This window comes from Pseudorca crassidens, chromosome 8, assembly GCF_039906515.1.
Source record: "Pseudorca crassidens isolate mPseCra1 chromosome 8, mPseCra1.hap1, whole genome shotgun sequence".
NCBI classification, from domain to species: domain Eukaryota; kingdom Metazoa; phylum Chordata; class Mammalia; order Artiodactyla; family Delphinidae; genus Pseudorca; species Pseudorca crassidens.
This window is the reverse complement of record NC_090303.1, coordinates 72,764,643-72,778,142: the sequence shown is the minus strand read 5'-3', so window position 1 is coordinate 72,778,142 and position 13,500 is coordinate 72,764,643. Positions and strand designations below refer to the sequence as shown.

The window sequence follows — 13,500 nt, the reverse complement described above, 5'->3', positions numbered from 1 at the left end:
AATATTGTATTTTATAGAATACAAAACATAAAAACTAACTTAGAAAGGCAGCGAAAGATATAAGAAGAAAGGAGGGAGAGAAGGGAGGAGAGTGGGGAGGTAGGGAGAAGCAGGGGAAGGAAGGATAAAGAAGGAAGGAAGGGAACTGAAGTAGTCTCAAAAGTTTTTCTTGTTGGTAGGCAAGAAAAATAAGGAATAGGAGACCACAAAAGGCCCTACATAAAGCGTCATCCCTACCCACCTCGGCAGACAGTAAACGTTATCCAGAGCACTGCCACAGTTCACTGAAAACACTTCAGAAGAGCCTTATCAGTGAACAGCAGTCAAACTTAGGACTTGATAGCTTCACATCATTAGAGTATCTATGGAACTTGGAAGTTCCATATGGAACCTGACATGAAGGAACCAGGAATCTCTGCCCTCCTCTCATTAATTCAATACACTTAAGTAATCAAGCATTTATTAATCATAAACCACGTAGCAGCCACTATGCTGGCTACTGTTATGGACGTAAATATCAATGGTCTCAGAAAGACCTGAAATATACCCAGGATGTACCCAGGATGTCTGGGCGTATAACCCATTGGAACCACAGAGAGAGAGAGAAAAAAAAAAAAAAGCCTTATAACTGATACTTGGGCCCAAGAATAATCATAATAAAAAATGGTAAATTCACTTGAGTGTTTACCCACTTAGCTCTGTGCTAATTAGGCATACAGTGCGTTTTCCTGTATGACCTTTAAAATAACACAATGAGGTATACAGAATTAGTACCTCCATTCTAAAAATGAGCAATTTGATCTCATAGAGTTTAGGGAACTTGCTCAACACCAGTACTAATAATGCATCCAAGGTCTGAACCCTGGCAGTCAGCTTTCATTGGTCTCCAGGTCCCTGAATCTAAGATGCTGAAAACAAAACATGGACAATTGTTCTCCCCAGCTTTTTGGGCAGAACCCAGATGAGCAGGGGGTAACGCACGCACCACGAGGAAAAAGTGTGTCAGGGAACTTGAGCTCCATTCTAGAACACAGCCTAATGGCTATCATCGACCAATGTGTTAAATATGGGTGACCATCAGAAATGGCTACTGATTTTCCACCCAACCCTAAAATCAAACCATGAGTTGGGTTTTGCATTGATTGATGGTTCATTCCTGTCTACAGCAACAAGTAAAGCACCCGAACTGTAGCTACATCACCACTTGGTCAGCATATTAAAAAAGAGAATTTTTCTGAGAGACAAATAGAGGACTAGACACTAAGCAAGATAGACGTCACCATGACTTACTCCCAAATGAATGAGCATGAAGTACTGATATCAGGGAAAGACTACCAGATTACCTAAGAAACACAGCAGGAAAGCCACATCTCCCAGTCCTACTGGGTGGTACTTACCTGGGGGGAGGGGGGGTGGGGTGCTTGTTTATGGCCTCTTTTATATAAAGTGAATTCTAAAGAAAACCAAATAATACTTACTGAGATGAGCATTAAAACATGAGAGCCGCTGAAAACATTTAAATCCTGACCTCTCAGTGTTCTCTCCCTATAGTCAAAGTGAGAAATGCTCTAAGTATGTAAATAGTGCACCTGAGTAGTCTCTGCCTCTCTTTCAGTATTTTAGATAGAGGAAGCATTCCCTAATGTGATGAAATGGTATTCATTGAGGGGTGATCAGCAATAAGTTGGCAAAGGCGAGTAAAAGAAATGATAGAGCTCCTAACAACAGAGCCTGTTGAGAGGAAACTCAGAGGACGCCAAGAGGGTTTCAAGTAGAAGCATGAGTGAAAAAGCATGAGGCACCAGCTCCATCAAGAAGAGGTGAGTGTGAATTAGAGAACAAGGGCTTGCGTTCTACTACCAATTAAGTGCTTACTATTATGAGAGCTAAAACCTCTTCAAAATGAATAAATGGGTTAAATAGAATGGGGATTACCATTTAAGTAGAGCATTCTAACTTTGCTTCAGATCATGGGAATTCTACAAAATCACAAAGGAGAGAACTGGCTGAACAAAATAGTTTCATTTAATGGGAAATTTATTTCAGAAGAGAAGCTAAGGAAAATTTCTAGGGTGAAGTAATGACATTTAGAATTAGGAGGCGTTTATGTAAAAAACAATGTCCAAGGATAAAGTTAAGTAGTAAGAATTTTCAGAAAGACCTAGAAAAAACTGAGAGAGACCTGAGGCATTTTAGAAAGAAGAACAAAGAAAAATGTAAGCTCTCTCTCCATAGGAAATAATTAGAATAGTAGAATTTGACCTAAATTAAAGGAAAATTTACTCATGCCTATGAGTATGAGCACAGTAACACACACACACACACACACACACACACACAGACACACTCCTTCCTACCTTAGAAATCCCCCCAAAGACTGAGATGAAATGTTACTTCTGTTCCTTTTCTAGCCTAATTAAAACATGAAATGTTGCCTATTGCCTGTTATCAGTTTATGCACATTATGGGTTAAATAGAAAAATTAATATTAATTGAGGAAGTCACTTCACTGCAACATTTATTCCACTAAGTCAGAGGACTAATGATTAGTAAAGCAAGGCATAGCTCCAAATTCTATACTGTCCCATATATGCTAATCTGAGGGGAAAAGCCAGTCTTAACCATAGAAAGATACCCTTACAAATTCTAAAATGTAAGCCCCATTCCAGAAATTAAATTATACACCAAAATATTTTCTCCAAATACGAATGACTTTTAAACTGTATAAAGGATAAAAATTTATACAGTAAAAAAAAACCCTTTCCAATTATAAAATTTCCTCACAAAACCTCCTTATGTTTTTAATTCTTTACTGATTTGATTTAGATTTTTTTAAAAACAAATTTAAGTGGTTGGAATCATCTTTTTCATTTAAATTTCCTAAGAAAGAGAAGCACAGTGCACATTCCCTGACCAGATTGTGTATGGCCTATTTATTTGAAATGTTCGATTCCATATGGATTTCTTCTCCTTTATTTATAACTTCCAGAAAGGATTCTAATAAGTCAGCAACTCAAGGGCAACCAATTTGAAATCTAGGCCCTGAGAGCATAATACCTCAGGTCTGCCACCTGTGATGTTTTCTAGAAGGACCAGAGAAGGCACACGAAGCTGGAAGGCCTGTGTAGAGCCTGCACCAACTTTGAGCCACAAGTGGGTGGTCCACTGAGGTCAGGGTTAAAGTTCACAGAATAATTTGGAAATTATTCTCAGCTTGGATCTCGTTTATGAGGTCTGAGAATACACCCTTTAATTAGAATACAATTTCCAAAGCAGCCACTCCCTTGACTTTCCAGAGCCCGGTTATTCTCAGAAAAGTAAAAACAGCCTCATCACACTGACAGCTAACAGTCCCCTATAAATTATGCCTTAAACATCTAACAAAGAAGGCAGCAGGCATCTGGGACAACAGAGACATTAGCGGCCAGCCCTCACTCACCACTCTCAAGAATAGATAAGAAAAAAGTCTCATTAAACAGTCACTCCCCTTCACTTCTTGCTTATGCAGCTGAACTGTCCCATGGAAGCTTGGAAAAAGAGTGGGTTGCACATTTGAAAATGTTCCCACACCCTAGCCGGCCTCATTTTTCTGATGATGCCTCCATCCAGCCAACCTCGCACTACAGTGGGAAACTAAAATCAATTCCATGAGAGCAAGCTGTCCGCCTCTTCCACGGTGCTCAGGGAGCCACACAGGACTCTGGCACAGGAGCCAGCCCAGTCCTGACTCACCACAGATGTTCCCCTCCTCCCCCATGCAGCTCTGAGCCACCGCCTTCTTTCCAGGGCCTATTGTTATTACAAAAGACTCACTGGGCCCCCAAAATGGGCTAGATGCTGAAGCATCTCCCTAACTGCAGGGTTAAGAGAGACAGATGTTAAATGACACAGAGATGGCCAGCGACTCAACGGGGAAAGCCAAAGATGGAAAGTCAGGCTAGGTTTGTAGAGTTCAGTATCTGGGAGTTGGAACAGCAGAAGCTATTAGATTATCAAACTTGCAAATGCTATCCAGACTTAAATCGGTTTTAAAGATGACATAAAATGCTCCATCCCAGCGAATCGAGATATCAAACTTTTCTGTAGACCCAACAGAGTAGCCTTTGTCTAGAAAAGTATGACCAGGAAAATAACAAAAATGTAGTTTTTGAACTCTGTCATCAGAATTCACAGTCCAAAGTCACCCACAAATATCTGGAAATTCTTGGCAACATGTTTTGGGCCAGAGAACAATACTGTCTTTGGCCATTATCTTTCAATATCCATTCATCTGTCAGTTTTCCCAGCAGCCCTCTCAGAGGGGGCCATAAAGCTCTCTCTCTGCATTCCTTCAGTGCATTCCTTCTAGTAGGCAACTAGACAGTTGTTCCCAAATACTCCACTGCCCCGTGATACAGGCTGCATCGTCATCTCAATAAAGAATTTCATGCAGTTTACAATATTTTCTTTTTATCATTGTCCATGTAACCAGTATAGACAATAGAGAGAGGAGTTCATTTTAAATCCATTCCCTTTAACGGTATGAATTCTGCAACTAAAATGAGCTTCATCAAATAGCACAAAAAAAATTTTAACATGTTAATATGACTTGCCACATCCTTAAACAACAGTACTTATGTTTTGGGTTTTGTCCTAAGAGTTCTTACTCACGTTTTCCTAGTGTGGGCCCTGGGAAGGGAGATTAGGGAAATAAATCAATTAAATGAAACACACACACTTAAAATTCTGTGACTGTGGGAAAGAAAAATGAGCAAACAATTTTGTCTCCCAAAAGGTGAAGTTAAAATTGTCTGTAAGACCCCTTCTCGCTCTAACTCTCTGGTTGTTTGGAAAATCATAGATAAAATATGCCAGTATCTCACAAAACCTTAAGTTTCACAACAGTAGAGTCAATATTTAGATAGAAGACAACCAATATATGTTTCAGCGATAAATGTTTACTTGAAATAATGTTTATTTGATTCTTTGGAGAAAGCTATATAAATCTCGCTCCTCACAAATTTCTGAGTTTCATTTCCTTTCTATTCCCTTCCCAAATAGAAAGGTGTAAAAAAACAAAATGGTTCTAAAATTAAACTAAAACACACTCACTTTTAGAACTTTTGTTTGAAAACTTGAAGTCTCCTTCAGTACTGTTTCTATTGTTATTTTTTGTTTTCTACAAAGTTGGCTTTTTCCTTCTATCTGCTTTTTTTCTGTTTGGTTTCAGTTAAGGACAGATACTGGGCATTCTAGAGAGGAAAGGCAATATTCCAAGATTCAAAGTAAATGTAATATGTAACACGAAAAAGGGTCTGTATTATGAAGTTGTCTGAAGTGAAGAATTAAATTTAAAAAAATAAAGTAAAACAACGCTTGATTCCCAGAATAAAACTTCTCCTCTGTCTACTCTGGAAAACTGAGAAGTGACACGATAATTCTGTTACCATGAATGAGAATTTCAAAAGATGTAGTACTCCTATGCCCTTCCAGGTGTGGCATAGTAGTGTTCTTTCTACTTACACATTCACTACAGAAAATTGTTCATTATATGGCAAATTCATCTTGAATCCACCTGGGGGAATTTAGCGACCAGAACAAGTAAAACCTGACATTGACAGGCATTCTGAATAGCACTCAAAAGATACTGACATTTCAGTGTATTCCCAGAGTAAAACAAAACTAAACCAAAGCTTCTTATATATTCTACAGAGCAATTTTAAGAAGAGAAAGAGAATAAAAAGAAGCCAAGTAGTGATAAAAGTGTTAACTGTAAAAAACAGGTTGGAATCATTTGGCCAGAAGAACAAGGACCGCACGGCATTACCAAAGCACTACTCGTCGTCCTTTACCTCCGTCTTTATCTTTTTAGTTTCACAGTCTGTTTATACCTCGAACTGTCTGACTTCTACTTAGTCACTGCTCAAGAAGGTATCAAGTTTTGTTTAAGTCTCTCTGAGGATGGAGTCCAGAATGTATAGGTCAATTCTTCCTTTTTAAAGATGGGATGAAAGCTGACAGATAGTATTATTTATACCCTACTTTTAGCGCTGCATTTTAAAAGACTCATGAAAAACACTTTCAGATGAACTCTGGTGATTTACAGATTTCTAGCAGAATTATATCAGACGATTAACTGAGAGCATATTATCATAGTCAAGTCCCCAAAGCACTCCAGTTTTCTCCAAAAATACTTACTTCTGATGAGTTTGTCATCCGAACAATTTCCCCAAATGGACTGGTCTTGCATCTCTCCATGTGTGAAGCAGCTATCAGTGGCTTGAGTTATATCTCTCTCAGTATTTTCTTTATCACATTTTTCTAAATAAAAAAAAATATATAAATTATCATTAAATGTTACATATTTTTCTCTATTTTTTCATTTTATAGATTTTTTAAAAATGCTTCTAAATCTGCCATAATTTAAAGAAATGGGAGCAGTATCTCTAGTAACTGTTGCATATGTTATTGACTCAATAGCAGAGCTTTATTGAGCACCTACTATATGACTAGCAGTGAAGATTTTACTGTAAAAATTACGTTAAGATTGTTGTAAAGAAGTCGTTGAAACAGCACATGACCTGCCATAATAGAAAAATGTGGTACGGTTACATCAAGGATGGAAGTGAGTCCATACATGCAGAGGGAAGGGGTGGCAGGGAAAGCATCAAAAAAGATGAGAGATTTATATGTGGGTTTATGGGTTCTCAAGGGGGAAGCCAAGAAGTAAGGAAAAGTAATGTCTTATTAGGAACATAACTCAGGCAAAAAGCAGGCTGTAACATAAGGTACAATTAACATTATAAGAGGTCTAGAGCACTAAAAAAAAGGTTCAAAGGAAGAAAAAGAAACTCATCAGTATTGAGAGCTCAAGAAAGGTGCTATAGAAAATGGTGCATGTTGGATGGTCTTTAAGATCAGCAGGAATTCTCAAAGTAGAGATGGGAGAAAGGCCATTCCAGGTGGAAAAACAGCACGGGTGAACTCAAAAAGCAGACACCTGGGCAAAAGTTCCAACTTTCTGCACTGTGAAGTACTTAAAGAGGGATATTAGGAAATAAGATGGTAAAAGTTTGAAGAGGGACATGCTATGGATAACTGAATACCAAGGTGAAAAATCTGGACCTTATTTCAAAGTGAAATAAATAAGTGATAGTAGCCACTGAATCTTTATGAATTGTCTAATCAAAGCCACACATAAGAAAGATTAATGAACTTGTACACACCAGTGGTTCTCTATCCTGACTGTACTTTAACTCACTCAGGGGACTTTTTAAAAAAGATTCCTGGGCCCCATGACCTAAAATTCTAATTTAATTTGGGGGAAGGGGGCTTAGGTGATTCTACTATACTTACATCCTTGAGATCCTTGAGATTCTACTATACTTGATTCTACTCTACTTGATCCTTGAGATTCTACTATACTACTATAGGGATCCTTGAGATTCTACTGTACTTACATCCTTACATCCATCCTTAGATGGATGCATCTAAGAGGGAGGGCAGAGTAAGGGAAACTAAAAGGGAAACTTAGCACAGTCCAGGTAGAAGTTGATGAGAGTTTCGACAACTGGATAAAAAATGGGAAAGGAGGTAATTGGGAGAAAATAACTAGAGGATTCACAGATTATCAGAGAAGATGGGATTGGAGCTGACTGAGTTCTCTTAGTCTGGAGTTGACTGGAAAAACCTAGAGACCGGGAGAACAATTTTTAAAATATATATTTGTACATGGTAGATGTCTGGGCATCGTACTATGCAGTGGGGATACAATCAGTTACGTGACACAGCCCAGGCCTTCATGGAGTTTACAGTCTAGTGGATGAGTTTAGTGTTGAACATTTGAATCTGCAAGACACAAATAACATATAGCGAGAAACAGTCATCTTCCTAAATCTGATTGCTGAAGCCATTCAAATGAATACACTCACCAAAGGAGTGAGTATATTAAAAGAAGACTATCAAGGGGGGTCTGTACAATTAGAAAGGAGTCAGAGAAGGAAGAAAAACTAGATAATGTCAAGCCATGGAAGCAAGGAAAGGAAAGAGATTCAAACAGAAGTTGTTAGTCAACTGTAGTAACGTTTCCAGTGGAAGGAAAAATTTCTGCATATGCAGAAATTTCTCATGTACCATGGGGATTTCACAATTGAAAAGTTCTGCAATAAAACACATTTCAACACATGAAAATGCACGGACACTCAGGAATAAGTCCAGAGGCTAAGATTTCTGAAAAAAAGAGGGTCTTCAATGCTAAGTATTTTTAGAAAGCAAAACCATATTCAGATAGCAGTAAAATATAAATTAGAAGCATGCTAAACCAATATGTTCTAGATTTATGTAACATTTACTCAGCATTATCCTAGAGAAAATGTAATCTTCCTGAGATGTGTTACTTTCAATTAAAATCTTGACTTTTTTAAACAACTCTAGAAATCTTTCCACTGCTACAGTCAACCCAAGGCCTTTCTGAGATGATCAACAGAAAAGATTTTTCTACCAACTCACTAGTGCACAGGAACTCTCTCACCGCAGTCCTACATACTTGCTGCTCCTGTCATGTAGCTGACTGCCGCCAGGTGTCATGCTAGTAGGCTTGATTCAACTAGTCACTCTAATTGTAGCTGAATGAAATTAATTATATAATTTTGAGCTGTTCAAGTTTAATTCCATTAAAATTAATTCATGAAACCAGGGCATTATGAAGCATTGCTGACTAAAAGAAAATAGGTATGAATAAAGCCTCTAGACACACTTGACTCACATTTGAATCGTGTCCAATATTCAAGTGCTAAAACACAGACCCTCTCAACTCTCCATTGACTAAATGAAAATGCCATGTGATCTGTACACACATAACTTAGTAGTGACCCAGTACTAAGAGGAAAATAAAGTTCTTCCTGTTCTGAATACTTATTAAGAGACAGTTATCACATTTTTTTGAAGTTTCCTTATCTGTGAAATTCTAGAATTAGATGATCCCAGGAGTCCTCAAGTTGAAAAAGAAAAGAAAACTTATCATCCTCTGTCTCATTATATTCAAGAAATTATAAATATATAACAACTACAAAATCACAATCATCAGTCTATCCAACTTTGCCTCCTTTGAAAACTAAATGTCTTGGCTCAAAAGTTAGTCTCACCAATCACAAGAAATTGAAACTGTGATTAAAAATCTTCCAACAAACAAAAGTCCAAGACCAGATGGCTTCACAGGTGAATTCTATCAAACATTTAGAGAAGAGCTAACACCCATCCTTCTCAACCTCTTCCAAAAAACTGCAGAGGAAGGAACACTCCCAAACTCATTCTACGAGGCCACCATCACCCTGATACCAAAACCAGACAAAGATACTACAAAAAAAGTAAAGTACAGACCAATATCACTGATGAATATAGATGCAAAAATCCTCAACAAAATAATAGCAAACAGAATCCAACAACACATTAAAAGGATCATACACCATGATCAAGTGGAATTTATCCCAGGGATGCAAGGATTCTTCAATATATGCAAATCAATCAATGTGATACACCATATTAACAAATTGAAGAAGAAAAACCATATGACCATCTCAATATATGCAGAAAAAGCTTTTGACAATATTCAACACCCATTGATGATAAAAACTCTCCAGAAAGTGGGCATAGAGGGAAACTACCTCAACATAATAATGGCCAAATATGACAAACCCACAGGCAACATCATTCTCAATGGTGAAAAACTGAAACCATTTCCTTTAAGATCAGGAAAAAGACAAGGATGTCCACTCTCATCACTATTATTCAACATAGTTTTGGAAGTCCTAGCCATGGCAGTCAGAGAAGAAAAAGAAATAAAAGGAATCCAAATCAGAAAAGAAGTAGTAAAATTGTCACTGCTTGCAGATGACATGATACTATACATAGAGAATCCTAAAGATGCCACCAGAAAACTACTAGAGCTAATCAATGAATTTGCTAAAGTTGCAGGATACAAAATTAATGCACAGAAATCTCTTGCATTCCTATACACTAAGGATGAAAAATCTGAAAGAGAAACTAAGGAAACACTCCCATTTACCACTGCAACAAAAAGAATAAAACACCTAGGAATAAACCTACCTAGGGAGACAAAGACCTGTATGCAGAAAACTATAAGACACTGATGAAAGGAATTAAAGATGATACCAACAGATGGAGAGATATACCATGTTCTTGGATTGGAAGAGTCAATATTGTGAAAATGCCTATACTACCCAAAGGAATCTACAGGTTCAATGCAATCCCTATCAAGTTACCAATGGCATTTTTCACAGAACTAGAAAAAAAAATCTTAAAATTTGTAAGGAGACACAAAAGACCCTGAATAACCAAAGCAGTCTTGAGGGGAAAAAACGGAGCTGGAAGAATCAGACTCCCTGACTTCAGACTATACTACAAAGCTAATCAAGACAATATGGTACCGGCACAAAAACAGAAATATAGATCAATGGAACAGGATAGAAAGCCCAGAGATAAACCCACGCACCTATGGTCAACTAATCTATGACAACAGAGGCAAGGATACACAAAGGAGAAAAGACAGTCTCTTTAATAAGTGGTGCTGGGAAACCTGGACAGCTATATGTAAAAGAATGAAATTAGGGCTTCCCTGGTGGCGCAGTGGTTGAGAATCCACCTGCCAATGCAGGGGACACGGGTTCGAGCCCTTGTCCGGGAAGATCCCACATGCCACGGAGCAACTAAGCCCGTGCACCACAACTTCTGAGCCTGCGCTCTAGAGCCCGTGAGCCACAACTACTGAAGCCCACGCGCCTAGAGCCCATGCTCCGCAGCAAGAGAAGCCACCGCAATGAGAAGCCCTGGCTCAGCAACGAAGAGTAGCCCCCGCTCGCTGCAACTAGAGAAAGCCCGCATGCAGCAACAAAGACCCAACTCAGCCAAAAATAAATAAAATAAATCTTTAAAAAAAAAAAAAAGAATGAAATTAGAACACTCCCTGACACCATAAATAAAAATAAACTCAAAATGGATTAAAGACCTAAATGTAAGACTGGACACAATAAAACTCTTAGAGGAAAACATAGGAAGGACACTCTTTGACATAAATCACAGCAAGATCTTTTTTGATCCACCTATTAGAGTAATGGAAATAAAAACAAAAATAAACAAATGGGACCTAATAAAGCTTAAAAGCTTTTGCAAAGCAAAGGAAACTACAAACAAGACAAAAAGACAACCCTCAGAATGGGAGAAAATATTTGCAAACGAATCAACGGACAAAGGATTAATCTCCAAAATATATAAACAGCTCATGCAGCTCAATATTAAAGAAAGAAACAACCCAATCCAAAAATGGGCAGAAGACCTAAATAGGCATTTCTCCAAAGAAGACATACAGATGGTGAAGAGTCACATGAAAAGCTACTCAACATCCCTAACTATTAGAGAAATGCAAATCAAAACTACAATGAGGTATCACCTCACACCAGTTAGAATGGGCATCATCAGAAAATCTACAAACAACAAATGCTGGAGAGGGTGTGGAGAAAAGGGAACCCTCTTGCACTGTTGGTGGGAATGTAAATTGATACAGCCACTATGGAGAACAATATGGAGGTTCCTTAAAAAAACTAAAAAATAGAATTACCATATGATCCAGCAATCCCACTACTGGGCATATACCCAGAGAAAACCATAATTCAAAAAGACACATGCACCCCAATGTTCATTGCAGCACTATTTACAATAGTCAGGTCATGGAAGCAACCTAAATGCCCATCGACAGATGAATGCATAAAGAAGATGTGGTACATATATACAATGGAATATTACTCAGCCATAAAAAGGAATGAAATTGGGTCATCTGTAGAGACGTGGATGGATCTAGAGACTGTCATACAGAGTGCAGTAAGTCAGAAAGAGAAAAACACATGTCGTATATTAACACATATATGTGGAACCTAGAAAAATGGTACAGATGAACCAGTTTACAGGGCAGAAATAGCAACACAGATGCAGAGAACAAACGTATGGACATCACGGGGGGAAAGTGGTGGTGGGATGAATTGGGAGACTGGGATTGACATATATACACTAAATGTATAAAATGGATAACTAATAAGAACCTGCTGTACAAAAAAATAAATAAAATTAAAAAAAAAAAAAAAGTTGGTCTCAGGCTTTTGCTATAATCCACAGAACCCAGCCCAAAGCAAGGCTCAGAAAAAACTCCAAGTCTAAATTGGCTTGCTAATTCGCCACTTTTATAAGTGGTCACTTCTGTGACCACTTGACTGTTCTGTGATTTCCCAACATATCTATTTTTATTTTATTAACATCTCTTTAATATTTAATGGGATACCAATATGGAAGCCTCATAAATGGTGTGCAGTTATATCTAATATTGAATAAATGCAATGAGAGTGAGATTTAATTGATAGATAACTGTAAAATGGGCCCCATGATGTCCAGCCACAGAACCAATCTAACTACAACCTTCAATAGGTTTGGGTTAGCCACTACTCATTAAGATGACAAAATAGCAGTTTCTAATAACAGATTTCTGTTATCAGTGTAGACTGTCTATCACTTCTGAATTGCAGCAGCAGAAGTCATAGTCCTTATTTAGTTAATTCCTTTCTGGCTTTATGAAGGTTTGTAGTTGCAATTCAGCTGCTATGTGGGCCCAAAAGACATATCCCAAAAGCAATCAAGTAATTTCAATGATGCAAAAAATCAACCTGTATCTTTCTACTAGGTTTCTATATACACATCCATTCTTCCCCAACTATATATATACAAGCACTCCTTCCCAACTTAGCAACTTTCTCTTAACAGGGGACCTTATCTCAATGATGCTGTTCTTCCACGCCAATGGTTCTCTACCACAGAGCACTTTAAACATAAAGATACACAAGTCCCAACCTCAGGGGTCCCAATTCAGGTGGTATGCAGGGAGGGGGGTGTCATCATCATATATGGCCAGGTTTGAGGGGCACTGTGCTAGGTAAGCTCTTCTGTACTATACAACTTACAGAAAACTTAGAAGAACCCATCGAACACTGAGACACAGACCTTGCTTCTCATCCCCTTTGTCACAGTATTCCAAGTTATCAGAAAGTACAATTTTATCTAATCAGTAATTAATACAGAGGTATTTAGTTCTGTCTCTGTGTCAGGACAACTCTGAGAATACAAAACCTGAATTACATATAACATTAAACAGTCCCACTAATAGATAAACATATAAGAAATATGTTTTCAATATTAATACAAAAATTGCAGACAGCTTAAAAATAGCACTAGAGCAAAGGATAGTCATATACCACTGGCATCTGCTACCAAAAGGCTAGCTTCCCAGCATTCTCTTGTGCCTCCACTGAATAGGGACAATGCAGAAGAATCTTTGGATGAGGGGAAAAAAGCTTGGTCCCTGACAACGAATCCTCTAGCTGGGGAGACCAAACATACACACAAAACAATCAAGCAACTACAAAACAGAAGGGAATGAAAACTGCCCTGGGTCATAATTCTGGC

The 13,500-nt window shown here is 38.0% G+C and overlaps 1 protein-coding gene across 3 annotated transcripts in view; it reads right to left on the bottom strand.

Moving 5' to 3' along the window:
- Positions 1–13,500, bottom strand: part of MDFIC (MyoD family inhibitor domain containing) — a 100,333-nt gene that overhangs the window by 71,269 nt on the left and 15,564 nt on the right. For all 3 annotated transcript variants that reach the window (XM_067746791.1, XM_067746789.1, XM_067746790.1), the window contains exon 3: positions 6,178–6,300. In XM_067746791.1, coding sequence (XP_067602892.1) covers positions 6,178–6,300 — 123 coding nt within the window. The remainder of the gene's footprint in view (positions 1–6,177; positions 6,301–13,500) is intronic.